This window comes from Phocoena sinus, chromosome 9 (genome assembly GCF_008692025.1).
Source record: "Phocoena sinus isolate mPhoSin1 chromosome 9, mPhoSin1.pri, whole genome shotgun sequence".
In the NCBI taxonomy this organism is placed as follows: Eukaryota; Metazoa; Chordata; class Mammalia; order Artiodactyla; family Phocoenidae; genus Phocoena; species Phocoena sinus.
Genome location: NC_045771.1, coordinates 86,472,872 through 86,490,094, shown reverse-complemented (window position 1 = coordinate 86,490,094; position 17,223 = coordinate 86,472,872). Strand labels below are relative to the sequence as shown.

Below are 17,223 nucleotides of genomic sequence, written 5' to 3'. Positions count from 1 at the left end.
TTATCTAAGTTTTAAAACAAAAACAACTTACATTTAAGTAAGGAACACTATTAGCCAAAAGCCCCAGAAATATTGTAATATAAATGTGTAGGTCTTTCAAGGAGGTCACTGGGCTGGATGTTATGATACAGATATTGAGGGAGTACAGAGAAAACTGTGGCATATGTCATTACTTGGTAGCTAGTACATAAGTGATGCAATTTCTTAAGTTATGAAAATTCACAGACACCATTACAAATTGGGAGGTCTGTTTGGAAGTATGGGAAATAGCTAAGACCCAGAGGATGAAAACGGATATGTAAATGAAGGGTGAAGAGAGGATATTCTAGGTGGGGCTCTGAGGAAATGAGCAAAGACTGAGAGAGCGGAACGTGGATTCTGGGTTTAGATCAGAGACAGAGCTTTAGAGAAAGCAGAGAAAACAACCCACAGCCCCCTTCACTCTCTGTGGTGAAGATATCTGCCTCTAGGGTGTAACTACCAACCTCAGCAACCACCTGGGTCCCATCCCCTAGAATCCTAACTGGTGTGGGGTGTAACCTGAGCCTCATGAGTTTTCGACCGTCCCCAGGCAAGCCGACCATTCAGCCTGGGCTGAGAACACGCTTGAGCATATACAGGTAATCCCAGTCTCCCTCCCACCCTCAAAGGTTCTCATCTACATCTCTGGTTTAAAGGCTGATGAAGAACCAGCTGTCTGAAGACTTGCAATTGTGTTGTGACAGAATAGAAGACAGGGTCAGAGAGGAGGTTAGGACCAATCTTCAAAGAATCTCAAACGCCAAAGTAACACCAGCATGCTCATTGATGCAGAGAGTAAAAGAGGCTCCAAGATAAAAGGTGAGCTGTTATAGCATGGTACGGGGGGGGAAGAGGGCATGGGAGCTACACAGTCACACCCTAGCAGCCAACCTGGGAGCACAGAAGGCCACTCCTTTCCGTCAACCAGCACTTACAGAACTTGTTGAACACTAAGCACCATATTCATCAGGGACAACAGCAAAGTGAAAGCCACAAGAGTCTGAAGCACATCGCCAGCTTCCTGAAAAGAGCTTATAAAGCTTTCAAATACACAAAAATGCTTTCTAAGAAAAATACCCGTAAATTTAGCTACTTCTGGGAGACTCTGGTGTTAGAAGCCATCAGATCCTCAAGGAATGACCCAGAAGCACTTCCCTGCACAGGGGGAATTTTAAATTTTGATTTTAAAGGAAGGAAAATTATTCCAAGTCTCTTCTTGAGAAATAATCTTATTTTGTCTCTTAGGATGACATGAAGTAATTACCAAATGTAGCCCATCACAACTATTAATTGAACAAACAGACCAAAAGGTTTCATTAAGGGACTGTTTCCCATTTATGTAGGAAATAATTTTGATTTTTTTCTTTAAAAAGGAAGAAAGGGCTTCCCTGGTGGCGCAGTGGTTGAGAGTCCGCCTGCCGATACAAGGGACACGGGTTCGTGCCCCGGTCCGGGAAGATCCCACATGGCACGGAGTGGCTGGGCCCGTGAGCCGTGGCCGCTGAGCCTGTGCGTCCGGAGCCTGTGCTCCGCAATGGGAGAGGCCACAACAGTGAGAGGCCCCGCGTACCGCTAAAAAAAAAGGAAGAAAAAAAGCCCTGTGGTACTTACGGGCTCAGCTGCAAATTACTTCCAGAAAAAAAAATCTGCATTTCTTTTTTTTTTTCTTTTTTCTTTTTCGGTACGCGGGCCTCTCACTCTTGTGGCCTCTCCCGTCGCAGAGCACAGGCTCCGGACGCGCAGGCTCAGCGGCCATGGCTCACGGGCCTAGCCGCTCAGCAGCATGTGGGATCTTCCCGGACCGGGGCACGAACCCGTATCCCCTGTATCGGCAGGCGGACTCTCAACCACTGCGCCACCAGGGAAGCCCTGCCTTTCATTTCTTAAACGCCCTCTGGCTTTGATCCTACATCTGCTGATGAACCAGCATCCTCTTTTACAGAAGAGGAAGCCAACTCAGAGAGAAACTTTACCCTTCATATCAGGGCTCAACTAGCAGAGGTAAAGCATCAATCCAACTTGGCTCTTCAGTGGATACCATCTCAGTATCAGATTTTACTTGCAGCCCAGAGAAACACAGTGACCTACTACCTCCAGCACAGACAGAATAAAATAGAAATGTCTTTGTGTCCATAAGGCTAGTAAGATACCATACTAAGCCAAGATGCTGTAAGCAGGCCATCCATACAGAGGACCAGCAACCGGAACTCCTGAGGCTTCCTGCCAAGGGGACTGCATGTTGTAAGGCCAAGTTCTCCTATTTATAAGTGGACTTTCTCCTTCTTCCCAACATTTAGAAAAAATATCTCTCTTCTTTGCACAGCTGGGTAGTACTCTTAGCCATTTTTAATGAGATGTAATTTTTCATGTAACTCCCTAAATATGGCTCTAAACTATTCCATCTCGCAATCAGCATATATCCTGAGAAAGCCAATGCTAAGACAGTTCCCTCCTCTCAACCTTAAGAATTAAACATGATGTCTTCAACTAAACTATGAATAAAAGCAGCACAGCCTAGTGGCTGTAGGAGAGAGACAGAAACAAGAATTCTTGATCCTGGGTCTGTTCCTCAATTTCATCGTCTGAGAAGTGAACTGAAGGTACCCTCATCTCTACAGATATGACGGGAATGAACTTACCAGCCTGCTGCTCTGTCTCTAGTAAGTTGTGTTTCTTTGTAAAATCATAAAATTATGTTTTTACAATATTAATTGAACGTGCCACAACACTCTGTCCCCAAAAATATGTTGTATAGGAATAACTCTTGTTTTTTCTCTACAACAGTCTATTCACAGCATATTTCACTTCTGGGCACCAAACATGTGGGGTTTTTTTCTCCACATCCATCAATTCTCCAATGCCAGCAAGGTGTCCTACGATTACCTGGAGATACTGTCAGATCCCACAGGTTGAGGGCTCAGTCCCACAAGACTGCCCCCCATTTCAGATGCTAATCACAGGCCCGTGTCGTTACCTGTGATTCTGACTGACTGCCTATCAATCCGAGGTTCCCGGCACCCCCTTCATGGGTTCTAGAATTTGTTACAGAGGCTCATGGAACTCAGGAATACAGTTTACTTACTATATACCAGTTGATTATAAAAGTATACAACTCAGTTAAGAGCCAGATTGAAGAGAGATGCGTGGGGCAGGCCGTGTGGGAATGGGCTCTGAGGTTCCATGCCCTCTCCAGGCGCAGGACCCCCAGCCCTGCACCTCCGTATATTCATCCAACCCAGGAGGTCTTCAGTTAGGGTTCTTTATGGAGGCTCCATTACATAGGCATGATGGATTGAATCACTGGACGTTGGTGACTGAACTCCATCTCCAGCCACTCTAGCCTTGGAAGGTAGTGGTGGTAGAGGGCTCAAAGTGCCAACCTGCTAATCACATGGTTAGTTTTCCTGGCAACCAGCTCCATCCTTAGGTGCTTTCCAAAGGCCACCTCATTAACAAACTCAGGTGTGGCTGGAAGGGGCTTGTTAGGAATAATAAAAGACATTCTTTTCACCTTTGTACTCTGGAGCTACTTCAGGAACTGGAACAAACAGTAAACATTTTAACAAAAGATGCACTTGTAGCTTTTATTACTTAGGAAATTACAAGGATTTTAGGAGCTCTGTGCCGGGAACCATGGAAGAAGACCAAATATATATTTCTAGTTATATCACAAGATCACATATGTACAAACTAAACTTTGGAAAGTCAATATTTCCCACATAACCAATTGACATTTCTGTTAATGCTACATTGTTGTCAAAGCAACCATTCTCATTTTTAAAAACTGTAAGTTTCTACACTGCGATTGTTGATACGCTGGATCTCTAAGAAACATTTTCTTTAAGTGATGGTGGCTGTCTGTACTGGGAGGGTCAAGGAAAAGAGTGCCTTTTGTGTTTCATTAGATGCTTAATTATAGTCATGCTCTGCCCAAAAAAGTATTTTTTAAACACTTTTTAAGTGTTTCAGAGAAGAAGCATAATTAAGTGAACCAGTCTCTGAATGGAGAACAGCACAGGTGCCAACCACTCTTTCCGCAATTGCTCAGGGCCATCTAGACCCCTGATGGACACTGCAGCAATGCCCTCACTTGGAGTGGCCATAACTGGAACGGGGCTTGAAGTCTTTCTCCTTCCCAGTCTGTAGGTCAGATAGTTAATAGTCGCTACACAAATGATTAAATTAAAGGCTTCCTTACTTTATAAAATGAAAGTAAAGATGTCTGGCTTAACAATACTTTAATAAAAATACTCCATTTCTCCATTCTTGATATTCAAGTAAGCTATGGTTTCTACTTTTTTTTTTAATCCTTACATGACTTCCCGTGGAAGAGATAAATTCATTCTTGGGAAGGCCATTCTTGATGACATTCCTTTTTAAGGTGAGGGCCTTGTTTTAACATACATTTCGTTTCATTTTTTAAAAATTCTTTTGGAAACCATTCTATAAAGGAAGGCTTTTGTCTTTCAGGTGGTAAACTGGTATAAACCAATTAAATTCGATGTTCATATGTTAAACATTTGTGAAGTGCTTCACTTCACACTAAACTTATTTGCAGAGAGAGCAGAAGGGAAGTGCTCATCTAGTTTCATTTTGCTCTTCCCTCTTCAGACTCCTTATCAGCGCAGTCATCTTCCAAGCAGGATGGAAGCAAGTGTGGTCAGAGTAGTCTGGGGTCCCTTGGGCCTCGTGGAAAGTCCTACAGCAAGCATGCCTTCGAAAGGTAACTTGTGTTTCAGGTCAAGGGTGCTCAAAGCCAACTCCTATGGGGAAGCTGCAAGAACAGTCACATAATGGGCTGGGGAGGGAGGAAAAGTAGGTGGGATGTGCCACTGCAACCAGATCCATTGCAATATAATTAGGCTGGGAATTGCGGTAGAACTAGGTCAAAGGCAGCTGCTTATTCTGAGAGGTATTATGCAAGCAGAGATGGGGAAACAAATGAGAGCTATCAGGACCAGGTGTCCTGTGAACTGGAAGGGATGATTAGTGATGGCAGTGGGGGATTGGGGTGGAGCTGGCCACCAAACCCAGTGACGTCTTCTCCTGAGCCCAAGGCAAATCCCGGCAGCATTCCTCTGCCTTCCCTGATGGACTGTGTCTGCGTGGAGAGGACAGTGAAGAGATCTACAGCTCACACTTGTCCTACGCAACACTTCTTAACTAACACATGAATGTATGTGGAGTCTCGGAAGAGTTTCCAAGCATGTTTGGGAACAGTTCATGGGAAACAACCCTCTGCAGAGCCAAATGCTAAAGATAATTAGGGGAGAAGAGAAAAACGTGAGGAGAAGGCAAAGTGAATATCAAGAAGGAAGAAAAATGAACTTCATAAAAACATAATTTTACACACACACACACAAATAGAAAAGAAAAAAGAAAAAAATCAGAGAGTGCAAAAATAAGCTATTTTGTTTCCAAGCAAAGGCAAATTGTATTCTTAGAATAAGGCAAGTGGTAAAAAGTTTGAGAACCTTCCCATCACTCTTTTATACTTACTTAATTTTTTAAATGAAAATACACAATAATGTAAGGTTATAGTAAAACCGATAAACTCATAAATCCCTTGTAACAGTGTAAATGAGCACAACATTTTTTGAATATCAATTTGGCAATAAGAATCAAAAGCTATAAAAATTGTCATAGCCTTTCACCCAACAATACTACTGGGCATTTAACCTTAAGGGAATAAATCACATACACACAAAAAAACTACATGAAAGTATTCACTGCCACATTATTTTTAATAGCAAAAAAAAAAAATGCTTTTTAATGGGGGCTAGAGACAAACTAAATGTCTCAAAACAGAAGAATGATTAAGTAAACTAAGACACAGAAACACAGTGGAAACCTATGGAGTCATTAGAAATCATAATTATGAAAATTATGAAGTTTAGGTACCAACATGAAAATGTATATGATATATTATAATACATAATCTTTATTAAATATCACTAGATGGCCATTACTACTAGGTAAAACATGCAAACCTATGACAAAGACCAAGAGGAAATGGGGCAAAGAGACAATATGTTAGGAACTGTAGAATTGTGAGTGACATTGCTTTCTTTTTAAAATTTCCTTCACTGGTTTATTGTGTGTCCATTAAACACAGTATGGATTTTCTGGACTAGTGGTAAAAGCAGAAACAATAAAATGAAAGGATGGAGGCTCTTAATAAGAATCTTTTAAGCTATTAATCAAACCTTTCTTTTCCCTCGTCTTCCTGCTTTTATAGACCTTCACAGTTGTCTCACTCTGCTGCCTAGATACATCTCTTGTCCATCTCCCTTTACCATTCTTAGGACCAAAACCCAGAACCACTAAACCTGCCCCAGTCAGCCCTCTTTCACCCCCAGGGCATCACCGTGACCTCAAACGCCCAAGGCTTTCCCTCAGCTGCCTGAGCCTGCCCTGCCCTTTGTGGGTCCAAAAGAATCAAATGTAAATAGTAAAAGGCAGCAGCATACTGGGCTGCCTGCTGCCAAAAGCTGAGATTTCCCAGCACACACCAAGCTATAATTAACAGGAGGCAATGCCAAAAACAACAAAGGAGCTTCAAGAAAACTATGCTAAAATACTCCTTGGTTTTAACTACATACACATTCTTCTCTGCTCACCCACCCCACCCTCCCTATTGTACCAGAAACTCCTCTGAAACCACCAGACTGTAGAGAGACACTAACGCTGCTGCTTGGAGGGCAGGAAGAAGGTGTGTGCTGAGACCACAGGGACAGCCCGAGCAGGTCACTCTTGAGAAACAGAAACACTGTTCTCAGAACGAGAAGGAAATTAGTTAATCCCAGCCCAGGTTACTTAATGGTTTTAAGATTCTGTGTGTCTGTGTGTCTGTGTGTGTGTGTGTTGTGTGTGTGTGTGTGTGAGGGGGTGACAATGCAAGTGAAGTAAAATAAAACAGCTCCTAGGTCTGCTCAAGAAAATTTACAAGAACTCCTCCAGCATGGATTGGTTTGAGGCACGGTGGAAAGTATGACTTCTATACACTTCACATCGAGCCTGTAGTTCTCTGTCTTCAGAAAACCTCCCTCTTCAAAGAGCATTCCTAAGCATTGCCCTGATATCGTCGTTGGTGACTACCATTTAGGAAGGACTGCCTAGACAACTAGCCTTACCCCTTGCAGCATCCTCCCCTGACAGTTTACAATCCCTTTTGGAACCACTGCGACACTGGGGGCAGGCGACCGTGAGGCCAGCGAGGAAGCCACGCAGGTCTGGGCTTTTTGTCTCTCACTGTAAGCACTTACCTTCATAAGAGGCAACGGAATCTCTTCTGTCACAAGGGTTATTCCAGGAATTTCCTGTGGTGGGGGAAAAACATACACACAACTGCTAAACCTATCAACTACCCCCAGCCCGAGCCTTCAGGAAGTGACTTCCGTGCAGACAGAAGCTGAGGGCAGCTCCCAGTTTGCTAACCTCTACTTTAAATAAAACTTGGGGTTTATAAATACCAGTGAACACCGCCTATCTCTTGCCTCGGGAAGGGAAATATTCTGTAAAGTTATTATTATAATAGTTGACAGTGTCACTAAAGGAAAGGATAAACTATTATGAAGAAATACAGAGTAAATAATGTATTATTTACACATTTCCATTTAAGAACAAAGGAGGCAAATTATATTTGCACCATCAAGTATAATAATAAGGTGGACACTCCTTTTTTTTTTTACTCCTTCCTCCCTCTCTTTCTCTTTCACTTAAATGTATTATAGTTGGCCCCTGCCTCACTAATGGGATTCTTTTTTGACCTCAGTGGAAAACTGTTCTGCACCTCATCCTCTACCGTGATTTCGGAAATAAGAGATCCCCATAAAGTGTTTACCTAGCAAGATCACCATGGCAAATGTGCAAGACGCAATTCATATCAGGAAGTCCAAATTATAACATTCTGCTAACTAGTGAGCATTAAAACAGAAATTTAAATAAAAAGATAAACTGACAAAATTGCCACTTATTTTAAAAAGTGTGTTTCCATGTTAATTATGTATATTAACCTGTCAACTAGTCAATTCCTCTTTCATTTCCTAAACACTAAGTAGATGATATATAAGAAAATACAAATAAAACCTGGTATTTGTTTACAACTTAAATGTCCTGGATTTTATTGACATACAATATTTCTGAGAAAAAGGGCATCACAGGGATGGAGAAATAAACTTCCAGAACATTCAAGCAACTGAGTCCTCCAATGGACAGGAGAAAGCCTGTAATAAAAATCTATGTATGCTTCACTTATCACTACTCAGCAACAGAAATTTCACTACAGCTCTAGGTTATAAATAGCATCTTCAAATAAGTATAACAAGGCTCACTGTCTGCAAAGCATAATTCAGGATTATCTATGTGTAGGACAATATTTTCTAGTATCTTAAAAAACCCAATTCAGTTATTTACAGAAATAATCTGTCTCCATACAGAAGTACGAAATTTATTTATTAAGGGTATAGCATTAAGAGCATATGCAGATTAGAGAAAAGAAAATGATTTACATCATTGCTAAAGAAAATCATAGGCTCATAGAATTTCAGGATTAGGAGAGACCTTTAAGGTAACCTACTCCAACCGCCAGAAGTCTAAAGCAACATGATAAACCCCAAAATAAGCTCTGTACGCAGTGGTTAAAACTTTGGGTTTTTTCATATTGTACTTCTTGTAGGACATCCTGATGTCACTCTGTATGCCCACACATTTCCTCTGCCCCACAAAGGAGGAGAAATGCAAATGTGAAGAACTACCTGTCAGGATGACACTCACACAACATCCAACTAACACATGCACCATGTTTAAACACAACCCTGGGAACCAGAGGTCCAGACTCAGCCTCCCAGACACTGAACACAAGACAGCGACAGCCAGCATTGGGTGGTGAAGGGAGGAAGATGAAATGTACATTTCCTGCTTCTGGGGGAGGGGTAGGGATTAACCTGCGAACTTCCTGGCACATTACCACAGAGTCTGCATGTATATTGACAAGGGTTCTTCAAACAATGAGGGCCTGGAGAAGAAACAAGCTCAGATCTTTCCTTATAATTTTACAGAGAGGCATGAAAGTTTACGAACTCCAACAGTGAGAGACAAAGAAGAAAGGGCCTTTGGGAAAACACTACCATTGCGTATACCAAAAATTTAGAAATTTTTCTAACATGGGACTTCCCTGGCAGTCTAGTGGTTAGGACTCTGCGCTTCCACTGTAGGGGGCACGGGTTAGATCCCTGGTCGGGGAACTAGGATCCTGTGTGCCACGTGGCGCAGCCACAGAAAACAAAAAAAAGGAAAAAAATTAATCAAACACATCTGATATGCCTTTTTAAAGGACTATATTTAGATAGTCTAAAAACAAAATGGGAAGTGTTACCATTTATCCTAGTACTTATTTTCCTGCGTCTGTGCTACCTGAATTAAATTTACTTTTCTAAATGCTTTTTTGATACAAACCTCTGCCTTGAGACTAAGCACACAGTAGTTCTAACATCTAAATATGAAAGGAGGAGAGGCAGAACCTTTTTCAGGGGGAGCCTATACATGGTTTTCACTTCTGATCCAACAAAGCTCAGTTCACTGAACCACATTCAAGAGAAAATGAACAATGTTTTCTCCTGAAACATTTCTTCCCAACTAAAAGGAAGGGAGTCTGGACCAACAGGAAGAAAAGGTTGAATGGCATGGATTTGCTTAAGATTACTGACTTTTACTGATCTTGACATTCTAAAGTTATCACAGATTTTCTTTCTAAGGCTGGGAAAAAAGCTCATGAAGGTGCTAATCTACTAAGTAAATAGAACAGCTCAGAATAACAGCAGCAGTCCAGCCGTTGCTCATTTATAAAACCCTAAGAAATATTTTCGTCTATTCTAGCTGCTTGAAAAAAATTAAAAACTAAAACCATTTGAAGATGATAGAGGCTTCATTCTGCTTGGTAGTAGGAAGAGTAACACGTATGCTGTGCCTTCTCCTTCAGTTCTGCTGTTTTATGTAAATAAAACTGGCCAACAGCAAGGACTCACTATTATTTTTCTGCCAGAAAACTCCAATTCAGATCCTTATGCATCAAAACAGAAAATGAAATCACAACCTTGGTTACTGTGACAGGAACGTCCTACAACTGACCCACAGCAGTGAATCAATTTTAATTACAGAAAGAATATAAAGTGTTAACTTACTGTATCCCAAGTGAGCAGTGAGGAGTATGGCAAGAGTTTATCCATGTTACTTGTCTCTGGATAGATGCTCCAATATGAAGAAGCTGAGTAAGTTTTGGTGGGGAAAAAAGACGTTTTAATATGAAGAATAAGGCAGTAGACGTTGTAATGCACCCAAACAAGCCAACCCACAAAAGTTTTCATTGCCTTATCCTTCATCTGCAAAAGGTTAATCATGGTTCTATCCGCTGATTAAAATGTTCAGGTTCTACTTTTTACACTGAGAATAATTTTTTAAAAATTATTTGGCACTTACATCTATCCAAATGACGTTATAACCACTTCACACAGAACCAGCCAACACAATGCTTAAAATAAATCACTAATAAGGTTATAGAATCAAGATCGTATCTTATATGTCATCAGTCTCTGAACAGCCACAGCTTCTTACAAAGCCACAAAAGAATGAAATTTAATTAGGTGCTGACTACAACAGAGTTTTAAAAAAAATGAAAAAACACTCCTAAACAGCATTTTGACAGATTGAGGCATTATCAAGTTACTGCTTTCCCTGAAGCAAAAGGGTCAAGGGTTCAACTTAATATGCACCATCAGCAACACCTACCAATTATAAATTCCTGAATGAGGTCAAATGAATGGCAGGCAGAGATGTTCTCAGAAATCCACTGAATAATCTTTAAAAAGTAAGAAGACAAATCTATTGGTATTTAAATCTGCACCCTGCCCCCACCACCAAAGAAGTACAAAATATATATGAATAGTTTAAAATGTTATATCTCTTTTAGAATTGCCTAAGAACACACTCACTTCTACACAATCTCTGAGATACATAACGTAAGGTTGTGTGGATAAAATATAAATGAGGTCCTTTTCATGCATCATTTTAATAAATGCCCTTGACTGGGATCCAAATAAGCCTTCTTGAATCCAATGTTCGTTTTTGCTAGAGTAGGACATATTACAGCAAAGTCGCAGTGTGAAGAGCTATGGATACAGGAGAAAACCAAACTCAACCACTGAGCTTGGAGGCAGCAGACCTGTGTTTGAATTTCAGCTCAATTACACCATTTAATCATTGTGAGCATGGCTATGCTATCAAGGAAGGTATAATCCCTGTTATATCAACAGTTCTCTCAATCAACCTCTATAACCATCCTCACCTGCTGCAGGAACGAAACCCCTTGTTCCCGACCTTAGAATTGATGGTATGAGGCTTGCCTAGCCATAGGGCACTCTTGCATTTCTGATCCTGCCAATAATTGTTCTTATTTCCAAACCTACTCATCAAGCTAGTTGTGCTTATTTTCACAATTAGTTAAGTTAATAAAATATTACCATAGACAAGTGAAATATGGATACAAAAAGAATGCTGGCGGCTCAATAAAAGTTGATAGCTTGGGAAAGACTCCAAGGCATGTCTCTAAAACACTTATTAAAAAACTAGGTGTGAGACAACTATAAAAGAAAAACTTGCCTGATATACACAAACTATTTAAAGGAGGATTTTTAAACTATTGACCTCCTTAGGGAATAAAATGAAAAGAAAAAGAAAGTAACTGGAAGAGCCATACAGGTACAGATAAAGAAAGTCAAGACATTACTTAGTGGTTTTATGAAAGAAAAACGATTTTGAACTCCAATTAGCTGATACACAAAGAAAGGGCTGTAATCTACATCAAAAGATACAGGAATAAATGTACATTTATATATTTTAGGTTAAAAGAAAATATTTAGGCCATCTTTTTTCAATCGACCAACCACCCATTGGTCCCAATCAAGTCTAATGGGGGGTTTCTTCAACTTCACAGAATAGCTGTAATATTAAATGATAAGATGTATGAAAGTGCTTCATAAACTATAATGTGAAATATAAATGTGAGCTATCTCTATTTAAAATGTCATAAATAGATTTTATTTACCACCAGATTTTAGTCCTTTTCATGATATACACCAAATACAAACCAGGAGAAAAAGTAGATATTTGAGAAACTATTTACCGAGCACTTCCTTGTTAGCACTTCCTAACATTTACTCACAATATGGAAAAGAGAAGAGTGAAAAGAACAGACACGCCCTCCCAGTCTGAGGTCTGTGTCCATAAAAAAGGAGCACAAACGAAGAATATGTTCAAGTCACAACGGAGACCGTAAACCTCAATTGTTACCAAATAAAAATAACTTCTGTTCATTTCAGCTACTAAATGTACACGTGTTGTCCATCTGCCACTTTTTAAACTTAAGCTATATTCCCACCTTGGCTTCCAGTCGCCGTGAGTCTCGGCCACATGAGAGCACACAGTGCAACAAGGCCAGCTTCTCGCAGTCCAGCCGGGTGTTCCACAGGAACTCCAATAAATATGACTGGTTGAGGAGCGCCCTATAGAGCTTTCCAGAACCCCAATCCAGGACCAGGGATCCTGACAGTGACTGTAAAGGACTATGAGGTAGCATATCAATCACTTCACTGTTTCCTGGCCAAAAAAAAAGTAGATCAGCAAATAAAAGAAGCCCCTCTGCCCCAAACATAACTATTAACGTTAAAACGAACCCAAACGTACCCTGTTCACGAGGGGGAAAACTACAGCCATACCTGTCAGAAACAGACTGTGGCAGATCAGGTCTGGATGTTGAATGTTAAGTAGATGAAAGAAATGACCAGGCAAGTAAACAGCTACATAATAGTCTGCGGGAGAGAAAGATTTAAGTCAGTTCCACGTGGCAAGAGCTGTATAGGTACAGATAAAGCCAACAACTTTACGGTATCCCTATTTTTCTTTGAACCTCTTAAAACACAAAGGTTTTGACCAATGTAATAAGAAGCTGTCTGATGTCAGTACGGTCCATCTTCCTAGCAATATCTCATTTTATTCAGACATTTAGCCATGGTTATCTTAATTTATATCTGTAGTTTTGTTTCTAAGAGAACTGTGGCTTTATAGGAATCTAAATGAGCTCTGAGAGCAAGTTAGAATAAAAAATATCCAGCAACATGAATTATTCCTTAATCTGACAGGCTGGAAATAGCTTATCATGGGAATTTCCTGCATAATTTCTGCCATGTGGGGGAAGCTCTACAATTTAGTTTCCTATGTCTGCCCACTGCTCATCATCGTTGTTATCTTCTCTAAAGAAGCTTTAAATTGATACTCATCAAAACAGTCTCTGCAGGCATTCTGACACTTTGTGAAGTACTAATTTGTTTCCATGCATAGCAAGCTGCCTAGAATGCACATCTTCACAGTCCCTGCACTAGATATTTCTGTACAAAGAACATTTGTATACAGATTGAGGCAAGGTATAAAAAATAGGTTTCTGGAGAAGGGGGCAAGGTAGAAGTAGCCCTTGCCAATAATTTTTCTAGGATCTTAGAAAAACAAAGAAACTCATACAACAGTAGTGAATTTCATATAGATGAAACATTTAGATTATAAGTGAGCCAGCTAGACTCTTTTTCCCCTAAGAAGCAAAGAAATACATGCTAAATAATGTACACAGAAGGCATTCTGTGGAAGGGAAAGGAAAAAGGATGTAAAACTAACCAGCTGACTTATAAGTGTCCTTTCAGTCACTGTGGATTCAGTGATGTTAAAGTAGTTAGCACAAGTGGTTGCAATAATGTTACCATTATGGTAATGCATAAGTAGAAAAGCACAAATAACGATATAGTAGGGCACAGGGGAAAGGCATCAAATGACCTAGATTAACTCCTAGCCCTACAGCTTAGCCAGTTAATTAGGGTGGTACTATGTCCCTGGGAGAGGGGGCATTTGGAAATACATGAGGGTGTTCTGAGTTGTCACAATTTTTCAGGTAGAAGGGAGATTCCTACTGCCATTTGATGAGCAAGTGGGCTCCAAGGAGGTTAAATCCCTCAATGTGCAGGACCCTCCCACCCAAAAGTTACTTTCTCACCAAAAATGTCAATAGTACCTGTGGTAGGCTGAATGATGGCTCCCAAAAGGTGTCCACATGGTAATCCCCAGAGCCTATGAATATGTCACCTTAAGTAATAAAAGGGACTTTGTAGATGTGATTAAGGATCTTGAGGTGGGGGGGAGGGATCCTGGATTATCCAGGTGGACCCAATGTAATCACAAATGGTTTTATAAGAGGGAGGAACAGGAAGCATGACTACAGGAGACCACATGATGATGCGAGAGACTGGAGTGATGTGGTCACAAGCCAAAACATGCTAGCCTCTATGTGCTGGAGGAGGCAAAGAATGAATTCTTCCCTGGAATCTCCAGAAGGAACCATTTCTGCCCCCACCTTGACACCTCAGGACTCACTCCTTGCAGAATTCTCACCTCCAGAACCATAAGACAATGTGTTATTTATCTAGGGGCTAAATGTGTGGTGATTTCTTATTGCAGCAATAAACGAATATAGTGCCCCTGATAAGAGACACTAGAAGAAGCTTGGGCACACATCACAGACTTTCTGAGACTCAGTTTCATTACCTGTAAAATGGGGATAACGTCACCAAGAAGAATTGTTGTAAGGATCAAGATAACAAGTAAAACACTTAGAATATAGTATTAATTTTTAAAATGATAGTTTTTTAATGTATAAACATATCTTTCTTATATACAGGTGTTTGGGGTTCATGGAAAACTTCCTCCAAAACTCTATTCTTTAATATTTCAATCAATTTAAGCCCCTTTTAAGAGGGTGACAATTCAGGGAAATTCCATGCAATAAATTGCAAAAAAGACATCACTCAAAAAGCAATACTGTTGTCATAAAAATTACCTCTAGAATAGTTCTAATCTTGGGTACAATTTTGTGCCTATATATTAAAATCTGTTTAAAGAAGGAAAGATGGCTTAATGTGAGATAGCCTATTTTTACAAAGCTCTAGTATTTTTGCCCTCTCCACGCTCTGAAGACCAGAGATTAAATCATGCCTGCCCTTTTCAAGAGTCAATCCCAGGGGTAAGAAGAGGAAGGATACCTTTGACCTCACAAAAGGCTAAGTTTTTTTAGTGGAGAGTTCCCCACATCACTCTCGAGATGGGATGCTGATAAAGGATTTCTGATAAGAATCAAGTCTCAGACCCAGGAAACCTTATATTTATCCTTCTTACCACAGGAAGCAGTAGAAGCAGGCCTCTCTAAAGCAACTTCCCACAGGTTCAGAGCTCATATTAAAAACTGGCACATACTGGCCCACTTAGCATGAGATATCTCTCCTCATCAATAGTACCATTCAAAATAAAAATCTTTTTTCTTTGCAACAGTGTGGATGGACCTAGAGAGTATTATGCTCAGTGAAATAAGTCAGACAGAGAAAGACAAATACGCTATGTTATCACTTACATGTGGAATCTAAAAAATAAAACAAATACGTTTAACAAAACAAAAGCAGACTTACAGATATAGAGAACAAACGAGTGGTTACCAGTGAAGAGAGGGAATGGGGGGGCAAGATAGGGGTAGGAGATTAAGAGGTACAAGCTACTATGTATAAGAATGTACAGCACAGGGAAATATAGCCATTGTCTTGTCATAACTTTAAATGGAGTATAATCTATAAAAATACTGAACCACTATTTGTAAACCTAAAATTAATATAATATTGGACATCAATTATACTTCGATTAAAAAAGACCCAAAAAAATATTTTTATGGTCTTTATCACTTTGGTTCTCACTTTGCCCAGTTCCTTCACACAACACCTTCCTAAACCTTTGTCATGATAGTAGATGGGCTGGGAAACAGGGAAAGAAGAAAATCTTCAAGAATCCATCTGCTCTAAACCTGAAAGCTAAAGCTTTTCTTTTTAAAATATTGTGCCATATCCCATATGCAAGCAAACAACAGTTCTGTTTAGTCTTGTGCTAACCGGTTTGTGCCCCTCACCCCAACTGGCATGGAACAGCAGCTTTCAGTAGGGAGGTACAATAATCCCCTTCTTTATTTTCTTCATTACAGACTCACTATGTTTAAGCCAAATACTCAAGTTCCCTTTACCATACTTACTCAATGAAAAACAATCAAGCTGATCCATAAATAACTTATGGGACTCAGAAGCTTCTAGCAATTACCAACAGGGAACAGACAATTTCTCAAGGGCCTTTGTCTCTCTAGAATCAAGGGACAACATCACGTATTATTTCTCATAGGCTTTTAGGAAACCTCTCGCTCACCGTCATCATCTTTATACTAACAAGTGGCATTTTAGGATTCCTACTAAAAACATAAGAAAGCCCACAGCCCAGGTTCCCTAAGAAAGGAGATGCATTGCCTCGCCCCCCTGCCAAAAGGCTGATTTTTTTCTGGGGGGGTGGGGGGGGTGCGTTCCAGAGGAAACCTTCCCTTATCTGGCTTCAAAAAGGTCAGTCATAGTCATCACAACCTGAGTCCCAAAGAGGCATGAGGAAAATGAGGCATAACATGTACCGGAAGAAGAGACAGAGCAGAGAGACGCCTGTGCCTCTCACTCACCAAGGCTGAGAAAAGTAATGCCCTTTGTCACACGTGAGTCAACATGCCCAAGAGTAGCAGTGAAGGTCTTGCCGTGCCCTGTGGAGAGAGAACATGAAGCCAGAGAAAGGATGTTAAGAAACAAAGAGCTGGAATTCCACCCAAGGCAGTGACTCCATGTCATACTCTCCACACTTAGTAACTGTGAAACTGACAAAGCAAGTGTCTTTGGAGCCCTAGAGCTCCTGGTTCCCTATCATTCTCCAAAAATCAGCATTGAAGGTGGATCACCTGAGTGCAGTCACAAGCCAGTAGTTGTTCTGGGCTTATGTATAAACTTAGACCTTAAAAGGTGGGTTGTGCTGGGATAGAAGGACCTGAAGAAATCTACTTAAGGATCCAAGAGGTGGAGACAAGGTGGCTCATTGGCCCTCGTGCCTCAAGGTTCACTGCCACACTCTAGCAGTCATTAAGGCCCTCAGAGACTTCTCTGAATCACTTAGGAATCTCACTGTGACTCAGAAAGGGTGTTAGACTATCTACTAAGGGCTTCACTCTTCTAACTCTTAATCATGGTTATTAGCTCTTAATAAAAC

At 40.6% G+C, this 17,223-nt stretch overlaps 1 protein-coding gene across 6 annotated transcripts in view; it reads right to left on the bottom strand.

Annotated features, from left to right (window-relative positions):
- Nucleotides 1-17,223, bottom strand: part of GSAP (gamma-secretase activating protein) — an 89,451-nt gene that overhangs the window by 31,224 nt on the left and 41,004 nt on the right. For all 6 annotated transcript variants that reach the window (XR_004351387.1, XR_004351388.1, XR_004351389.1 and 3 more), the window contains exons 14-19: nucleotides 16,649-16,726; nucleotides 12,792-12,884; nucleotides 12,455-12,672; nucleotides 10,807-10,876; nucleotides 10,203-10,285; nucleotides 7,287-7,340 (exon numbers count right to left, since the gene is read on the bottom strand). Coding sequence is in view for 3 of the 6 variants with exons in the window: in XM_032642705.1 (XP_032498596.1) it covers nucleotides 7,287-7,340; nucleotides 10,203-10,285; nucleotides 10,807-10,876; nucleotides 12,455-12,672; nucleotides 12,792-12,884; nucleotides 16,649-16,726 (596 nt within the window). In the remaining 3 variants the exon portion in view is untranslated. The remainder of the gene's footprint in view (nucleotides 1-7,286; nucleotides 7,341-10,202; nucleotides 10,286-10,806; nucleotides 10,877-12,454; nucleotides 12,673-12,791; nucleotides 12,885-16,648; nucleotides 16,727-17,223) is intronic.